The 18768-nt window shown below is 45.7% G+C and overlaps 1 protein-coding gene across 4 annotated transcripts in view; it reads right to left on the bottom strand.

Annotated features, from left to right (window-relative positions):
* The window catches only part of RNF4 (ring finger protein 4), a 42228-nt gene that overhangs the window by 10854 nt on the left and 12606 nt on the right, over positions 1 to 18768 (bottom strand). For all 4 annotated transcript variants that reach the window (XM_019951365.3, XM_073804761.1, XM_073804763.1 and 1 more), the window contains 3 exons: positions 11233 to 11394; positions 7545 to 7659; positions 5391 to 5470 (listed from right to left, as the gene is read on the bottom strand). In XM_019951365.3, the coding sequence (XP_019806924.1) occupies positions 5391 to 5470; positions 7545 to 7659; positions 11233 to 11241 (204 nt within the window). In that variant the 5' untranslated portion in view covers positions 11242 to 11394. The remainder of the gene's footprint in view (positions 1 to 5390; positions 5471 to 7544; positions 7660 to 11232; positions 11395 to 18768) is intronic.

Raw genomic sequence — 18768 nt, 5'->3', positions numbered from 1 at the left:
CAGGCTTAAAGCAAGACCCAGTAAGTATCAAAGAACTGACATACAGAATGTTATTTTCTGACCAATACTGCAAGCAATCAATAACAAAAAGAAAATACCCATATATTTGGAAGTTAAAAAATAGAAATTTGATAAATATGTTGAATTAAATGTAAAGTACCAGTAACATAATTTGTAAGATATAGCTAAAGACAGTATAATCTTTAATGCATTTATTGGAAAAGAAATGATGAAAATTAGAAAAACAGCAAAATAAACTCAAACAAAGAAAGGAATAATCAATGAATGAAAAACTTACAAGAGAAAGGATCCACAAAGCTAAAAGTTGGTTCTTTGAAAGATCTAATAAAGCTCTGGTGATACTAATCTAAAAAAATAGAAAACACAAATAACCAGTATCAGAAATGAAAAAGGAGACATCACTATAGATTCCACAGAACACAAGACATTATGAACAAATTTATGCAAATAAAAGTGAAAACTTTAGATGACATCAACAAATGCCTAAAAAATGTAATTACCAAACCCTATTAAAACTCTAGGTTATGTACTTCACTGTCAAGTTCTAACAAACATTCATGGAAGAAATAGTCCAATCTTACAAAATCTTCCGTGGAACGGAAAAAAAGGTGTCCAACTCACTTTGTAAAGATACCAATATGCTGATACCAGAACTCTATAAGGAAAAATTACAGACCACCAATCTTACTCATAAAAACAGAGGCAAAATTATATATGAAACATTAGCAAACCAAATCTAGCAACATAAAAAGATAACGCCATGACCACAATGCTTAAGTGGTTTAACACTAGAAGCAGGGGAAAAAGCAACATTAGATGAAATTGTTAAATTTCGACATTGATTCAAGATGAAACTTATAGCCAAACAGGAAATAGAGAAACTTTTCCACTCTGGTAAAGGATATAAACAAATCGAAAAAACTTACAGCAGAAGTCTTATTTAATGGTGGAACTCTGAAAAGACTCTTTCAGATTTAGAATGAAACAAGAATGTCAATGACTGTCACCATTTTTATTCTGCCAGTGTTGAATTTTCTAGCCAGTGTGTTAAGGCCAAGGAAAAAAAAAAAGGAAAATAGAGAAGAACCAAAACTTGTTCTGTGTACACAGAAATTCAAAGATTTACAGATTAAAGGCTTCCCTGGTGGCGCAGCAGTTAAAAATCCACCTGCCAGTGCAGGAGACATGGGTTCGAGCCCTGGTCTGGGAAGATCCCACATGCTGCGGAGCAACTAAGCCCATGTGCCACAACTACTGAGCCTGCACTCTAGAGGCCGCAAGCCACAACTACTGAGCCCGTGGGCCACAACTACTGAAGCCTGCACACCTATAGCCTGTGCTCTGCAACAAGAGAAGCCGCCTCAATGAGAAGCCCGCGCACCGCAACAAGAGTAGCCCCTGCTCACCGCAGAGAAAGCCCGCACACAGCAACAAAGACCCAATGCAGCCAAAAATAAATAAATAAAAATAAATTTAAAAAAAAGATTTACAGATTAAGAACTGTTGTACTAAAAAAAAGAAAAACCAATTGCATTTCTTTATATTAGCAAATAATAAAAACAAAAAAGTGAAAATTTTAAACACCATTTTTTTTATAGCATCCTAAAATACTATGTACCTAGAAATAAATCTTCTAACAAAAGACTTGCAAAATCACTCCAGGGAATATTATAAATCCATACACAAAGGGCTTTCCTGGTGGCACAGTGGTTAAGAATCCGCCTGCCAATGCAGGGGACACGGGTTCCAGCCCTGGTCTGGGAAGATCCCACATGCCGCAGAGCAACTAAGCCCACGTGCCACGACTACTGAGCCTGCGCTCTAGAGCCCACGAGCCACAACTACTGAAGCCCGCGTGCCTACAGCCCGTGCTCTGCAACAAGAGAAGTCACTGCAATGAGAAGCCCGCGCACCGCAACGAAGATCCAATGCAGCCAAAAATAAATAAAAATAATTAAAAAAAAAACATACACAAAACTCATATAGATTATAGACCTAAATGTGAAACGCAAAACAGTAAAACTTTTGGAGTAGAGGAACATATTTTTATGGTATGGGATTTTCATCAACAAATTGATAAGTTGAACTGTATTAAAATTAAGAACCTCTGTACATAAACCAAAAAGAGAAAAGACAAGCCTCTGAGTAGCAGATTCAAAACACAACTAATGGCAGGCTCATATTTAGAACTTATAAAGAATTCCTAAAAAATGAGACAAGGTCGACAATCACACAGAAAAATGAGTAGAAAAAAAGACTCAAGTGTTTAAAAAAAAAAGATTGCAACAGGCAGTTCGCCAAAGAGGAAAATGAAACACCACTAAACATGAAAAGATGTTCAACCCCACCACTGATGGGAAAACACACATTAAAACCATGTGGGATACTCTAGACAACACCAGACTGGCTAAAGGTTACAGTGGCAGTGAGATGTGGAAGAACCTCCAACACTGGTGGGAGCGTAAACTGGTACATCCTCTCTGGAAAACAGCTTGTCACTATCTAGTGACAATCAAAGATATACATACCCTAGGACCCAGCAGTGACGGCCTTTTTTGGGTACGCAATGCCAAAAATAAGTTAAATTTTGAGGGAAAATATTAAAGCAGAGATGTACAAGGTCTCACTGCACCTTACAGCTTTTAAGACTTCTCCTAATTCATCAGGGGTTTAGGATTCCTTAGAGTTAGAATAACACAGCCTGTGTAGTTTCTCATCCAGTCTTAAGAGGGTTCACAAGAGTTCTAACGTTGTCCCTGGATCCTGGGATGTAAAGGATGCAGAGCTACTCCCAGGTGATATTCAGGTGGTACACTTAAGCCTGTCCCCCTGCATTCTGGCCGAACTGGTAAGATCACCCCAATTTGGGAAACGATATATCTATTCATTTCATACTCTCCTGTAGGCGGGGCCGGAGGCAGCCCTCAACTTGTAATTCCTCTAGTAGATGCTCCTTGATAAGCTAATAACGCTGTTAGGTTTTCCAAGTAGATCTGCTTGGGAGTGAGAATTTCAGCCTCGGGTGAGCTTCTCACTGTAAAGTTTACAACTGGCATTTGGATTTATTAAACACCAATAGAGAATGAAGGATGATTAGAATAAGGGGTGCTATTAAGTCCTAAACAATTATTCCATGTCTGGGGCCACTGAGGCCATGGGAAGGTAAGTCCTCCGACCAAACTGGCCAGTGCCTCTGGGACAAGAAGCGAGGACTCCTTCTCAAGTCAGCCTCCCCTTCACCTATCCACCTGCCCCTGGCTATCCACCCACTCCCAGGGCAGCTCCCCCAACTCTAGCATTCCCATCCTGGTGTCTCTCAATGACTCTCCACACCCAGAGAAACAGGAAGAAGGCTGGAAAGCTCAGAAAGGAAGCCCATGTAGGGAGGGCAGACTGGCCATCAAAACAAAACCAAGGCGTAAAAGGGGACATGACGACATGGGTCTAGCACCCAACAGAAGCCAATCCTTGTCTCCTTGAGGGCAGAAAATGCGGTCTTGTGAGCAGAATCCCGGCCACCTCCCAGGGCCTGGCACACTGCAGGTGGACACTGAATACTGGAGAAATTAAGGACTAGCAGCACTTTGAAGTGTTCATCAGCAACTGGGCTGAGGCTCCAGCCACGGTACCAAATCAAGCTACCTTTCCAGAACCTGCGGGAGCCCGCAGGGAGCAGCAGCAAAGCTGTATGTGTGGGCTTGGCTAAAAAGTTCATTCGGGTACTTTCCCATTAGATGTCACGGAAAATCCGGAACGCACTTTTCAGCCAACCCAATATGTGTGTACCTTAGAACAGCGGTCCCAGCCTTTTTGGAACCAGGGACCGGTTTTGTGGAAGACAACTTTTCTGCACACCAGTGGCGGGGTGGTGGGTGGCAGGTGGCAGGTTCAGGCGGTGATGCGAGCGATGGGGAGCGATGGGGAGCCCCAGATGAAGCTTTGCTCACTGGCTGCTCACCTCCAGCTCTGCGGTCTGGTTCCTGACAGGCCGCGGCCCAGTACCGGTCTGCGGCCCAGGGGTTGGGGACCCCTGCCCTAGCAATCACACTAATCAGGCCCTAAACCTGCTCAGGCTTATCTCAGAAAGTTCCGACTGGTCTCCAGGGAAATTACTGCCTCCTGTTTGGGGGCCACGGTCTCCCCGAGCATTCATCCAAAATCTGCTGGGGACGGTCTGATGACGCAGCAAGGGCAGCTGCCTCGCCTTTGGGATGGGGGGAGGGGAGGAATGAGAGGGAAGGACACACCACAGGACAGCCCAGCAGTTTCAGACTGACCAGAGTCTAAATCTCTTAATTTGTCAAGACGTGCCCTGTCCTCGCTCTTCTCTCCTTTTAAAGTCTTGAAGCTTCTCAGTGCAACCCTAGTCTACGGTTCTAAGCACAGCCAGGACAGCCCCAAGGCCAAGGGGAAGACTCAGCTCCTAGCAACCCCACTCGCCCCACCAAACCGCAGCCCTCAGCAGCACCTGCCCCCTACTGGCCCAAGACCGTCCAGGGTGTCACCACCTCCACTCCACACAACTGCACACTGCATCAAAAGGCACTGCAGAAGCATCCCAAGAGGCCAGTATGTCCTCAGGATGTGGGTCTGTGGGCTGACCAGACTCTCAGACCCACACACAGCTATGCGCCCCTGACCTGTGGAGCCAGGCTGCCAGAACCACTTCTCCACATGTCCCCTGACCAGACCAGGTCTCCTTCCTGAGGGCCGCACAGGGGCAGGCATGCTCCCTGTGGGAGGGGGCACAAGCAGCCTCCCAGGTGCCACCCTCCCTGGAGGCACGACACAACCAAGGCATCAGGTGGCAATGCAGGGGGCCTGCATCCTCCGAGGCAGCTGCTTCTGGGACTCGAGAGATTTCCCACTGGCAGTGCTGAGCAAATATCCCCACTCCCACCAGCCGTGAGGGTGTAAACTCACATTTACTCAGCTTTACTGGGCACCACGTTAGGTGCCAGGCACTCACATACAGGATCTCTTTTAATCCTCACAACACTCTATTGACATGGATGGCATTATCCCCATCTTATGGACAAAGTGAATGAGGCTAAGTAACTTGCCCAAGGTCACACAGCTGGTGTTAAGCGTAGAATCGGGGACCAAAGAGAGATCGGGCCTCAGAGTTCTCCCCAAAAGCCTTTATGGCCAGCTATGTAAAGGACAGGATCGCACAGATTTACTAATGTGATTAATTTAAGCAATAATGTCGCAACAAATGACTTTCCTGAAACATTTTCCATCTTGAGCACCAGTCACTGAAAGCATGCCTTCTTTAGCCCAAGCTGTAGCCTGTGACCAAGGCCTTCAGACGTGCAGGCCAGGGGCCCACAGCCAAGAAAGGGCAATCCTCACGCTCCAGCACTTACCACGACTGAGTCGCTGTGAGTCAGGTCAACGACCACAGGCTCTAAAGATTCACAGGTGAGGTCCACTATTTCATCTCCAGCTTCAAAATAAAGCATTTGAACAAGCTTTAGGAGGAAAGTAAAGGACTACTGCTCTAAGTTTCATTATTAGTATGATTACAAACAGAGCACAGTCTTATACCAAACTAAAGTCCCTGAAGTACAGAAGTAACGGGGTGACAGGCAATGAATACTCTTCCAGAATTCTGCTGTGAGTAACAGGGTATGGGCTTTACAAATACACCATCCTGTGTGTGTCTGTGCACACGCACACCTCTCCCCGTGTCCTCACACTGCCACACAGCTAGGCCTCCGTGCCCCGCACCTGCTCAGCTCATTCACAGGGGAGAGGCAGCAACTTACCTGAGGTGGGATGGGGGGTGCACATCTGGGGAAGGGACCAAGCACGCTCAGCTTGGGCTTTGGGATGGATCTGTCTGAAATCTCTGCTCCCCTCAGACCTCCGGTCATGCTTAGCTCTGCACCTTCATCAGTTACGTTTTAAACTCCATTTGGCTCTAAAGTGCTTCCCACTTGGGTGGACAACAAGCGTTTATTACTGGTCCCCTAGAACCCCAACCCACGCAGATGGGTTGAGCCTGTTCTGCAACTTGCCTTTGAGCCCTAGAGGACAGCGCACTGTCTACCCGAGCACAGGACAAGGGGGGGAAAGGCACGTGCCAAACGGTCACCAGCGCTTACATCCAGCAGGCAGAAAAGAGGGGCAGAGTACAACTTCCATTTATATAAACTGAAACAAGACTTACAACCATGTTTGTTTCTATTATTATTAACATTAAAAAGTAAGAGGGAAGAACTTTTAGAAATAATGTTTGTTTAATACTCAGGGAAAGTGACTTGTAATACATTTAACATATTCAAACTTGTTTTGTTCTCATGTATTAAAAAGTTTCACAGGAATAAAAACCACAATACATCAAAGCCGTCCAACGTAATTTATACAAAATGACTTCATTCTTTTTAAAGAATAGTCCATATATGGACATACCATAATTTACAGAACCGCTCTCTTTCTGATGGACACAATTTTTGGCTCCTACAAATAAAAATGGTATTCCAACGGGCAGCTTGTGCATACAGCCCTGCACATGGGTGTAAGACTGACTGAGGATGAGCAGTGCTGCAGTGGAAAGCAGTAGATCTTGGCCAGGTTGGAGATTCCACTTGTGGGTTCAGGGTCCCAAATGAGGAGCCTCCTGCACCTGCCTCTCCTGCAGGGTGGCAGAATTCAGACACCAGGGCATCAGCTTTGGGGTGGAGGGGAGGACGGCCCAGGGCTGTGAATTTATGTTAGAAGTGAAGCTCAGAGACCACAGAGACAATACAGAGAACTTCACTCCCCTGAAGGGCCCATGAAATCTACAGACAAGCTGCTTGCTTCTCTTCTAATGTCAGTTTTCAGGCATCGTAATTATAAAAACAACCTTACTACCTGCAGAGCTGAGGCACTTGATTCAGGCCATCTGCCACTCCCGAGGCAGGAAGAAGGGGGAAAAGCCAATCTGGCCTCTGCCTGCACCAAACTCCCAACACACCCAGCTCTGCCAACAAGTCTGCCTGCTGGGGCAATTTTTTGTCTTAATGAAGGAGAGAGGAAGAAAGCGGAGTACTTCCCGAGGCCAAGTAAGTTGAGGCACAGTTTCAAAGAGAAAAGGTGGACCCACGGCAGTCTCCACTCCATGCTGCACACCCCTGAAAGGCTGGACGGTGAGCCCAGCTGAGTGGCCGTTTCTAAACCTGTGGAGTCTCAGGGCAACCAAGGAGGCAGCTCTTGCTCGCCTTAGCTTTTTTAAGTTGCGAACGGTAGGCGAGTCTGAGACTGTAGGTCTTATAAATACACTGATATAAGCTAAGCCTCGTATAGTGTTACGTGACAAGCACTGTTCTACGTGTCCCGTGTCACTGACTCATTCCAGTGCTATGATAACTCTACACAGCAGCTGCTGCATATATACGCACAGCATTACCCCCCGTTCCAGATGAGGAAACTTAAGCCTGAGTTACAGGTTGTGTAACTTGCGCAAGGCCCGTGGCTGGCAGGTGGCATGTTGGGCATATGTGCTCACTCATGCCCAGTGTCACTGACAATCTTACCGCTTTCCACAAGTTCTATGGGTTCTGCCTCCAGGGCCATCTCAGGGGGGGAGGATGCTTCTCGAGTTCGCTTCTGGGCTTGTCTAGAATTTACTGTTCCTCCACGACGCTTTCTCTGAGGGTATCGGGGGAAAAAGAAACAGTTACATAAGCTCCTGACCAGTAAGATTTCAGCCAAAAGAATAAAAAGATCAACTCATTAAGAAGAACAGGGGCTTCCCTGGTGGCGCAGTGGCTGAGAGTCCGCCTGCCGATGCAGGGGACACGGGTTCGTGCCCCGGTCCGGGAAGATCCCACGTGCCGCGGAATGGCTGAGCCTGCGCGTCTGGAGCCTGTGCTCCGCAACGGGAGAGGCCACGACAGTGAGAGGCCCGCGTACCGCAAAAAAAAATTAAAAAAATAAAAAAAAGAAGAAGAAGAATAGGAGGCCAGTGAGCAGACCTGAGGTCAAGGTCCTTTCAAAACTTGAGATTCTAGAACACTGAATGTTTATAGAGAGAAATCATCCAGAACATATAGTGAATACAAATTCTATAAAGTAAAATTTCTGTTATAAAGACTATTGGTCTGTCTAAAGTACATGACACATAACTCTATGGAAGCCTCTTGTCCAGGTTGGGATTTGGCCAGAAACCCCTTCTTTTAACCAAAAGTTACAGACCTATTTTCCTTGGATTTGTATTTGGCCTTACTGAACCCCTTCTGTTTTTCAGCCCAAAGCCCTTCAGTTTCCCAAGTTTCTATTCACTGTGAAAAGTGGGTCTTTCTTTGGGAAAGGTTTCTGGCCTCTAACCTTTTAGGATACTATCAAGTTGTAGTTTACACCCTAATAATCACCCGCCACAGCTCCAAGAACCAAAGTTTTATTTTTTTTTCTTGTGATGAGAACTTTTAAAAAAATTTTTTCATTGTAGTTAATTTACAATGTTGTGCAGTTTCTGCTATACAGCAAAGTGAATTAGTTACACACATACATATATCCATAGAGACCATTACAAAGTGCTGAGCAGAGTTCCCTGTGCTGTACAGTAGGTACTCTAAGAACCAAAGTCTTTAAAAGGCTGTTCCCAGGGGCTGCCCGAGAGACATGCCTCTGGAAGGTCTGAGCTGTTAACCAGCCTATCTGCAGCCCAGACCCCCTGACCAGCCTTTCTTCCATGTCCTTGAGCTGGTTTACCAATACGCTCCAGTATTTCTGGCCTGGCTGGGGCCTGGCTGGGGCCTGGCTGGTCCTGAAAGACAAGTTGAGAACCCGCCCCCTGCCATCTTCCTCAAGAGACAGAACCTCCCAAGTGACCCGCAGCCTCATCACTCCCACCCTGTACGGCCCCACCCAAACCTAGCTCCCTGTGTTTCGGTGCTTCTTCTCTCCCCTGGCCTGTCCCACTCCTCACTGGCACCGGGCCTGCTCTGCTTCACACTGGGCGATGTGGGGCAGTTACTTCACTACTAAGTCTGAACTTCCTCACCAGTACCAGACTCGCAGAGCTCTCCTAAGGACGAGGCGACATACCATATGTACAGTACTGAGTGCTGTTAGAAGACAGCATTACTACCCTAGTTCCTTATACGCCTTACTAGGCATCCTATCCCTGGAAATGCTGGAGGACAGGCAAGTGTCCATGAGATGTGCACAGACTCAGGAACATCCATCACCCAGCCCAACTCTCTGGCAACAGAGAGAAGCCTGATTCCTTTTGTGTTCTGACTCTCTTATCAAATGGCAGCTTGAGAAGTTTCGGAAATGTAGCTGGGTTGAGCAACTCCCACGGATCTAAGGAACAGGGAAGCATCCCCAGGAAGTCCCAGAGGCAAGCGACAGCAGCTGTTCCAAACGGTCCAGTGAGGAGCTGCTCTGTCCCTCCAGGGAGCTGGCATGAGTCCATTACCTGGTGTTTATATGAGTTTCCCCAGCAGCTACCAGGTTACTTAGGGCTCCTTAACTTTTACCCCATTCTCTTTGAAGTTGCCCTTGTATCTTCCATCCTCTGAAAAGGACCAAATCTGTCTTAGCAGACAATGCTAAACAGAACCTTCATGCCCCAACCTGTGCAGCTTTTCCAATGAGGGAGGTTAAGAAGTAGTCACAGGTCCTGGCCAAAGTCCAGGTGCTGAAGCCTAAAAGCCCCGTCGTGGTCACTGTAGTAATGTGTCCTGCCAGCACTCACCCCCGCCCCCACCAACAGCAGTCCTTTCCTGGCTGCTCTTTCAGCCGCTCCCTGCCCTTCACCTGGCACCCTTCCCAGCCTGGATGACCCATCCCTTCCCTTCTTCACTCAGCCAGTTCTTACACAGCTTTCAGGAACCTACTCACTGTGAGCTCCACCATGAGGACGTTCCTCATGCCCTCCGGCTGACCATCTCATGACCCCCCACCCCAAGCCTCCAGAACCCCCACTCCACCTCCTCTTCCACCTGCACTCCCCGAGGGCCGGGAGGAGGTGGCTGTTAGCACAGGGCCAGGCTCAAGAAACCCTAGAATATGGGAAAAGACTTCGCCCCCTCTGCCTTCCTATTACTCTTGTCACGCTCTCCTGCTTTTTAATAGCAGAGCCCTCACAGCTTCCAGTTAAAACCGACCATCCAATCACCACCACACAAGTTATTCACACCACTCTGAGGAAATTTTAACCAAATTCTTCACACACTCTTATAAGAGGCTACACTGCTCAGTCTGTTCAGGTCCTGCCTGGGCAGAGCGTGGGCTTCAGAGGTGAGGTGCCCAGGCTTAGGAGGTTTCCTTAAGGTGAACTGTGGTGGCAACCTGCAGATACGGGACCAAGATGGGAGGTCACCTGCCCTTTAAAAAGATAGCTCCAGCGAAACAAAGGCCCTTTTGTGTATGAACGTCAACGGTGGGTCTGGAACACAGTGGGGGCCAGGAGTGGTCAGAAGGGATGGGCCAAGGGGAGGGGGTGGGGGTCGGTGAACAGAGTCTACAGGATTTCTACCACTGTTTCTATCACCCTGGGAACCGTTCTTTCAGCCTTATCCTGCACCCCCCACCGAACACCATTCACAGCACTTCTGGAACCTGGAAAAAGAGTATGAGTTTCACATCTGGTCCACCTGATGTGAATGCACTATCTCAGAAAACAGCTGTTTTGAGTTTAGATCATATGAGCAGCCCTGTTAGTAGGGAGTAAAGTGGGGAGGGGGACCTTCAGGCACTCTCCGGACTCAAGGGGCTCCAGGTGACATCTGGGTTACACCAAACCAGAGCTGCCCCTGCAGTCTGATAAAAGCTCTAAACAGGAGTTACAATGACTTACCAACTTTGGTCACTGACCCTAAGAAAACTCACCAAGGATTATTACCGCTACCGATGCTCACATCGGACCAAGAACTACACAGGGAAAAGAAATAGAAGGAAAAACGGAAGATTGGGCTGTAAATAATTAAATAAACCAGAGCCCTAATATTTCTGGGACACTGACAGCTGCTCCGGAGGTATAAAACTTCAAAACCCTCAACCATCCTCAGCCTTCTGTCTTTAGGGCACCACCCAAAACACTGGACTCTGACCTAAGACAAGCAGGTTGGTGTAACTCCCAGAAGGTCCTGTGCACACTCCTGTAAGAACCAGGGTTACTCAGAAACACCTTTATGGTGCTCTCATTAGGGTACACAAGGGATGAAGTAATTGTTTAGCCTGAAAAAATAAAATTCATGAACTTACAAAACTCACCGTACTCATTGTGCTCTGTGGTTCCAACCTATAGAGGAGAAGGTGATCTATACCAGGATTTGCAGAGAAGCTGAATGCCTCAACCTCTCATGCCTGCTCATTACTCATCCTCTGGCTAGCATAGGAATTTGTAGCCAAACAGACTTCCAGTATCTTCAAGCCCTGAAAAACAAAGATTATCAAGTTGATAAATGCTGCCCCCTGCATCATCGACAGCAAAGCTCAGTTCAATCATTTTACTGGTCTTTTCTGTCAGCTGCGTGCTTTGCCGAACACTTAATGCAATTTATGTCCTTAATCCATGTTCTTCTTAGGAAGTAAGCATTCTTGTAAAATACAGGACTACCTGACCCCAACGCCTGCAGTTGGAAACATTATGCCACCTCTTGCCCTCCTTTCTGGCCGTTGAAACCCCCCCAGATTCTCCTCAGCCCATGGCACCCTCCCTGCCTGTCTGGACTTGCCCCTGTGAGGCCCAGTTGAAAGATAGGCTCTGGCCTTTGTCCAAGCTTGTGCCCACCCCCGCCCCACCAGGCTGTGCTAGGAGACAGTGCGAATGGCAGGGCCCCAGCCAGCTGCTGGTCATTGCATGATTCGCTCTGGTTAAACCCAGGCAGCCAGCATGGTGATGTTCTGTGACCCGCTGAGGGAGCAGGCAGAGGGGACAGAGCCCTGGTGTCTCAGTTAGAAAGGAGAAATCCTGAGCCCTCTCGCGCAATCTGTGCAGATGCGGCTTGCCTCACTCAGGCTTAGCAAAGCGGGTACTGTGCCATTACTTTGACCGTGCGAGGCTAGGGACCCAGAGCTCACAGCCTTCAGCTCCTAGCTTCCCAGGATACAGTGACCGTGCCTCACTGCACATGCTCTGAGGATCCCTGCCGACTGGGAGGGTGGGTGATGCTGAAGCCCCCTCCCATCTTGAATCCTCTCTGGAGTAATGAGGAGAAGATCAATAAACAAATGGAAACCCCTCCACCCCACAAAACAAACAAACAAACAAAACCAAAACAAAAGAACACCCTCCTGCACACTCCTGTACTAGCTTCTGGGAAAAGACAAGAGAATCAGAACTGCTTACACGTGACCTCACCAACACCTAGCAACCAGGAAGGAACAGAGCTTCCCAGGCCAGTCCAGAGCCCAGAGCCTCGGCCTCTTCCCAATGACTGGGAACTGTTGCTCTCTGGAGGAGCTGATAATTTAGGGGAGCAGATGAGAGCCACCAACCCTGATCCACCCTGTGTGCCCAGCTGAGACTTCTGTCACTGGCAACACGAGTAGACAAAAACCTAGAAACTGTGAATTGGGAAGCCAAGCAGGTTCCAGGAAGAGCAGAGAAGGCAGCAGATGCGGAGGCTACTGGAGAATGAGAGGCCCTTGCATTCACTCAGGGCCCACTGGAAGGTGACAACTAACCACGATATATCAGTGTTCAGGGATGTAGTGGATAAAGCAGCAAATGAGAAGCAAAAACGTGAAGCCAGGAGTCAGGGTGTAACCCGTGTAGAAGGGCTTCTAGTGGGGGAGGGCCTGAGCTCAGGGCAAGGCTGAGGGACCAGAGCAGAGTCAAAGCAAGGAGAAGGCTCTGGTCACCTGGTCCTGGGTGATAGTGGCTTGGACGTCAGGCTCACCTGGAGGGCTTGTTAAACTAGATTCTGATTCAGCAGGTCTGGGATGGGGCTCAAAACTCTGCACTCCTAGGCAATTCTGACGGTTCTGCTCCAGAGGCTACAACATGGGAACCCAATGGCCTAGGACAATGGCCTCGGAGCTGGGGAGAACTAGTCGTATCTGAGCGAAATTAATGCAGGACCACTCTCAAACCCATCTTTCTTCTCATCTCCAGTGCCGCTACCTCCTCCAAACGACTGCCCATCTCCTGGTATCCTTCTACCCTACTGCCAACGCGTCTCTCTAAAACATACAGCCGACCCCCACAGCCTTTCCCTGGTTCCCCATCACGTCCTAACTCCTAAGCATTGCCTGTGGAGGCAAGCTGGCCTTACAGTTAGAGCACTTCTCCAGAGCCAGACAGCTTGGACAGGGGTCAGGCTTCCATAACCCCTACTTGTGACCTCGGGCGAAACACTGAACTTCTCTGTGCCTTACTTCCTTATCTATAGAACAAGAGAGCACCCACCTCAATGGTTGTGTGAGGATTACAGGAGTTAATGCAAAGAGCACTTGGACCAGTGTGCACAGTTTTAAAGGCTCAAGGACTGTGGGTGGGTATCACTGACTTGTTCTGCCAGCACCAGCCTTGCAGTCTCTCCAAATGTACCGCCCACTGAACAGCTCCACCCCTTTGCTCAAGCCCTAAAGTGCTGTGCAACACTGCACCCAATCCAGCTTTAAAAAAGAACCCAGGACTGCACATCTCCCCACCTCATTCACTTATCAGTATGGCTCCTTCCCCGGAATACAGCGATGAATAAATCCAGCCACCAGCTCCTATCTGGGGGTGGCTGCTGGCAGGCAGCTCAGCTGTGGTAACTGGGGCATATGAGCCAGGTGCAAAAGAAACCAGGAGGACAAGGAGAGGCCAGAGGAGGTTTGCCAGGAGAAGACACATTAATGGGACTGCCCAGATAGCCTCATCCAGCAGAGAGCAGACATCAGAAGCAACAAAAACTACAATCCTGCAGCCTGTGGAACAAAAACCTCATTCACAGGAAGACAGACAAGATGAAAAGGCAGAGGGCTATGTACCAGATTAAGGAACAAGATAAAACCCCACAAAAACAACTAAATGAAGTGGAGATACGCAACCTTCCAGAAAAAGAATTCAGTATAATGATAGTGAAAATGATCCAGGATCTCAGAAAAAGCATGGAGGCAAAGATTGAGAAGATGCAAGAAATGTTTAACAAAGACCTATAAGAATTAAAGACCAAACAAACAAGAGATGGACAATACAATAACTAAAATGAAAAATACACTACAAGGAATCAATCACAGAATAACTGAGGCAGAAGAACGGATAAGTGACCTGGAAAACAGAATGGTGGAATTCACTGCTGTGGAACAGTATAAAGAAAAAAGAATGAAAAGAAATCAAGACAGCCTAAGAGACCTCTGGGACACCATTAAACACAACAACATTCGCAGTATAGGGGTCCCAGAAGGAGAAGAGAGAGAAAGGACCTGAGAAAATATTTGAAGAGATTATAGTTGAAAACTTCCCTGACATGGGAAAGGAAGTAGCCACCCAAGTCCAGGAAGCTCAGGGAGTCCCAGGCAGGATAAACCCAAGGAAAAACATGCCAAGACACATAGCAATCAAACTGACAAAAATTAAAGACAAAGGAAAATTACTGAAAGCAACAAAGCAAAAACAACAAGTAACATACAAGGGAACTCCCATAAGGTTAAGAGCTGATTTCTCAGCAGAAACTCTACAAGCCAGAAGGGAGGGGCATGACATATTTAAAGTGATGAAAGGGAAGAATCTACAACCAAGATTACTCTACCAGGCAAGGATCTCATTCAGATTCGATGGAGAAATCAACGCTTTACAGACAAGTAAAAGCTAAGAGAGGGCTTCCCTGGCGGTGCAGTGGTTAAGAATCCGCCTGCCAATGCAGGGGACACGGGTTCGTGCCCTGGTCCGGGAAGATCCCACATGCCACGGAGCGGCTAGGCCCGTGAGCCATGGCCGCTGAGCCTGCGCATCCGGAGCCTGTGCTCCGCAACGGGAGAGGCCACAACAGTGAGAGGCCTGTGTACCGCAAAAAAAAAAAAAAAAGCTAAGAGAATTCAGTACCACCAAACCAGCTCTACAACAAATGCTAAAGGAACTTCTCTAACTGGGAAACACAAGAGAAGAAAAGGACCTACACAAGCAAACCCATAACAATTAAGAAAATGGTAACAGGAACATACCTAGCAATAATTACCCTAAACGTGAACGGATTAAATGCTCCAACCAAAGGACACAGGCTCGCTGAATGGATACAAAAACAAGACCCAAATATATGCTGTCTACAAGAGACCCACTTCAGACCTAGGGACACAGACAGACTGAAAGTTGAGGGGATGGAAAAAGATATTCCATGCAAATGGAAATCACAACAAAGCTGGAATAGCAATACTCATATCAGATAAAACAGACTTTAAAATAAAGAATGTTACAAGAAACAAGGAAAGACACTACATAATGATGAAGGAATCAATCCAAGAAGACATATCAATTATAAACACATATGCACCCAACACAGGAGCACCTCAATACATAAGGCAACTGCTAACAGCCATAAAAGAGGAAATTGACAGTAACACAGTAATAGTGGGGGACTTCAACACCTCACTTACACCAATGGACAGATCATCCAAACAGAAAATTAATAAGGAAACACAAGCTTTAAATGACACAACAGACCAGATAGATTTAATTGATATTTACAGCACATTCCATCCGAAAATAGCAGATTACACTTTCTGCTCAAGTGCACACGGAACAATCTCCAGGATAGATCACGTCTTGGGTCACAAATCAAGTCTCAGTAAAGAAAACTGAAATCATATCAAGCATCATTTCTGACCACACCATGAGATTAGAAATCAATTACAGGGAAAAAAATGTAAAAAACACAAACACATGAAGGCTAAACAGTACGTTACTAAATAACCAAGAGATCACTGAAGAAATCAAAGAGGAAGTCAAAAAATACCTAGAGACAAATGACAACGCAAATACGATGATCCAAAACCTATGGGATGCAGCAAAAGCAGTTCTAAGAGGTAAGTTTATAGCAATACAAGCCTACCTGAGGAAACAAGAAAAATCTCAAATAAACAATCTAACTTTACACCTAAAGAAACTAAATAAAGAACAAACAAAACCCGAAGTTAGTAGAAGGAAAAAAATCATAAAGATCAGAGCAGAAATAAATGAAATAGAAACAAAGAAAACAACAGCAAAGTTCAATAAAACGAAAAGCTGATTCTTTGAGAAGATAAACAAAACTGATAAACCATTAGCCAGACTCATCAAGAAAAAGAGAGAGAGGACTCAAATCAATAAAGTTAGAAATGAAAAAGGAGAAGTTACAACAGACACCACAGAAATACAAAGCATCCTAAGAGACTACTACAAGTAACTCTATGCCAATAAGATGGACAACCTGGAAGAAAGGGACAAATTCTTAGAAAGGTATAAACGTTCAAGATCGAACCAGGGGGCTTCCCTGTTGGCGCAGTGGTTGAGAGTCCGCCTGCCGATGCAGGGGACTCGGGTTCGTGCCCCGGTCCGGGAAGATCCCACATGCTGCGGAGCGGTTAGGCCCTTGAACCATGGCCACTGAGCCTGCGGGTCTGGAGCCTGTGCTCCGCAACAGGAGAGGCCACAACAGTGAGAGGCCCGCGTACCGCAAAAAAAACAAAAAACAAAAAAAATGTTGAAACAGGAAGAATTAGAAAATATGAACAGACTAATCACAACTAATGAAATTGAAACTGTGATTAAAAATCTTCCAACAAACAAAAGTCCAGGACCAGATGGCTTCACAGGTGAATTCTATCAAACATTTAGAGAAGAGCTAACACCCATCCTTCTCAAACTCTTCCCAAAAATTGCAGAGGAAGGAACACTCCCAAACTCATTCTATGAGGCCACCATCACCCTGATACCGAAACCAGACAAAGACGCTACAAAAAAAGGAAATTACAGACCAATATCACTGACAAATATACATGCAAAAATCCTCAACAAAATACTAGCAAACAGAATCCAACAACACATTAAAAGGATCATACACCACGATCAAGTGGGATTTATCCCAAGGATGCAAGGATTCTTCAATATATGCAAATCAATCAATGGGATACACCATATTAACAAATTGAAGGGTAAAAACCATATGATCATCTCAATAGATGCAGAAAAAGCTTTTGACAAAATTCAACACCCATTTATGATAAAAACTCTCCAGAAAGTGGGCATAAAGGGAACCTACCTCAACATAGTAAAGGCCATATACGACAAACCCAGAGCAAACATCATTCTCAATGGTGAAAAACAGAAAGCATTTCCTCTAAGATCAGGAACAAGAGAAGGATGTCCACTCTCACCACTGTTATGCAACATAGTTTTGGAAGTCCAAGCCACGGCAATCACAGAAGAAAAAGAAATAAAAGGAATACAAATTGGAAAAGAAAAAGTAAAACTGTCACTGTATGCAGATGACATGATACTATACATAAAGAATCCTAAAGATGCCACTAGAAAACTACTAGAGCTAATCAATGAATTTGGTAAAGTAGCAGGATACAAAATTAATACACAGAAATCTCCTGCATTCCTATACACTAATGATGAAAAATCTGAAAGAGAAATTAAGAAAACACCCCCACTTACCACTGCAACAAAAAGAATAAAACACCTAGGAATAAACCTACCTAGGGAGAAAAAAGACCTGTATGCAGAAAAGTATAAGACAACGATGAAAGAAATCAAAGATGATACAAACAGATGGAGAAATATACCATGTTCTTGGATTGGAAGAATCAATACTGTGAAAATGACTACACTACACAAAGCAATTTACAGATTCAATGCCATCCCTAACAAATTACCAATGGCATTTTTTACAGAACTAGAACAAAAAATCTTAAAATTTGTATGGAGACACAAAAGACCCCGAATAGCCAAAGCAGTCTTGAGGGGAAAAAATGGAGCTGGAGGAATCAGACTCCCTAACTTCAGACTATACTACAAAGCTACAGTAATCAAGACAGTATGGTACTGGCACAAAAACAGAAATGTAGATCAATGGAACAGGAGAGAAAGCCCAGAGATAAACCCACACACGTATGGTCACCTTATCTTTGATAAAGGAGGCAAGAATATACAATGGAGAAAAGGCGACCTCTTCAATAAGTGGTTTCCTTCAATAAGGAAAACTGGACAGCTAAATGTAAAAGAATGAAATTAGAACACTCCCTAACACCATACACACACAAAAAACTCAAAATGGATTAAAGACCTAAATGTAAGGCCAGACACCATAAAACTCTTAGAGGAAAACATAGGAAGAATACTCTGACATAAATCACAGCAAGATGTTTTTTGATCCACCTCCTCGAGTAATGGAAATAAAAACAAAAATAAACAAATGGGACCTAATGAAACTTAAAACCTTTTGCAAAGCAAAGGAAACTACAAACAAGAAGAAAAGACAACCTCAGAATGGGAGAAAATATTTGCAAATGAATCAACGGACAAAGGATTAATCTCCAAAATATATAAACAGCTTAAGCAGCTCATTATCAAAAAAACAAACAACCCAATCCAAAAATGGGCAGAAGGACTAAATAGACATTTATCCAAAGAGGACATACAGATGATCAAGAAGCACATGAAAAGCTACTCAACATCACTAATTATTAGAGAAATGCAAATCAAAACTACACCTCACACCGGTTAGAATGGGCATCATCAGAAAATCCACAAACAACAAATGCTGGAGAGGGTGTGGAGAAAAGGGAACCCTCTTGCACTGTTGGTGGGAATGTAAATTGATACAGCCACTATGGAGG

Source organism: Tursiops truncatus, chromosome 5, assembly GCF_011762595.2.
Source record: "Tursiops truncatus isolate mTurTru1 chromosome 5, mTurTru1.mat.Y, whole genome shotgun sequence".
Classification (NCBI taxonomy): Eukaryota; Metazoa; Chordata; class Mammalia; order Artiodactyla; family Delphinidae; genus Tursiops; species Tursiops truncatus.
This window is presented reverse-complemented; position numbering and strand designations above follow the sequence as displayed.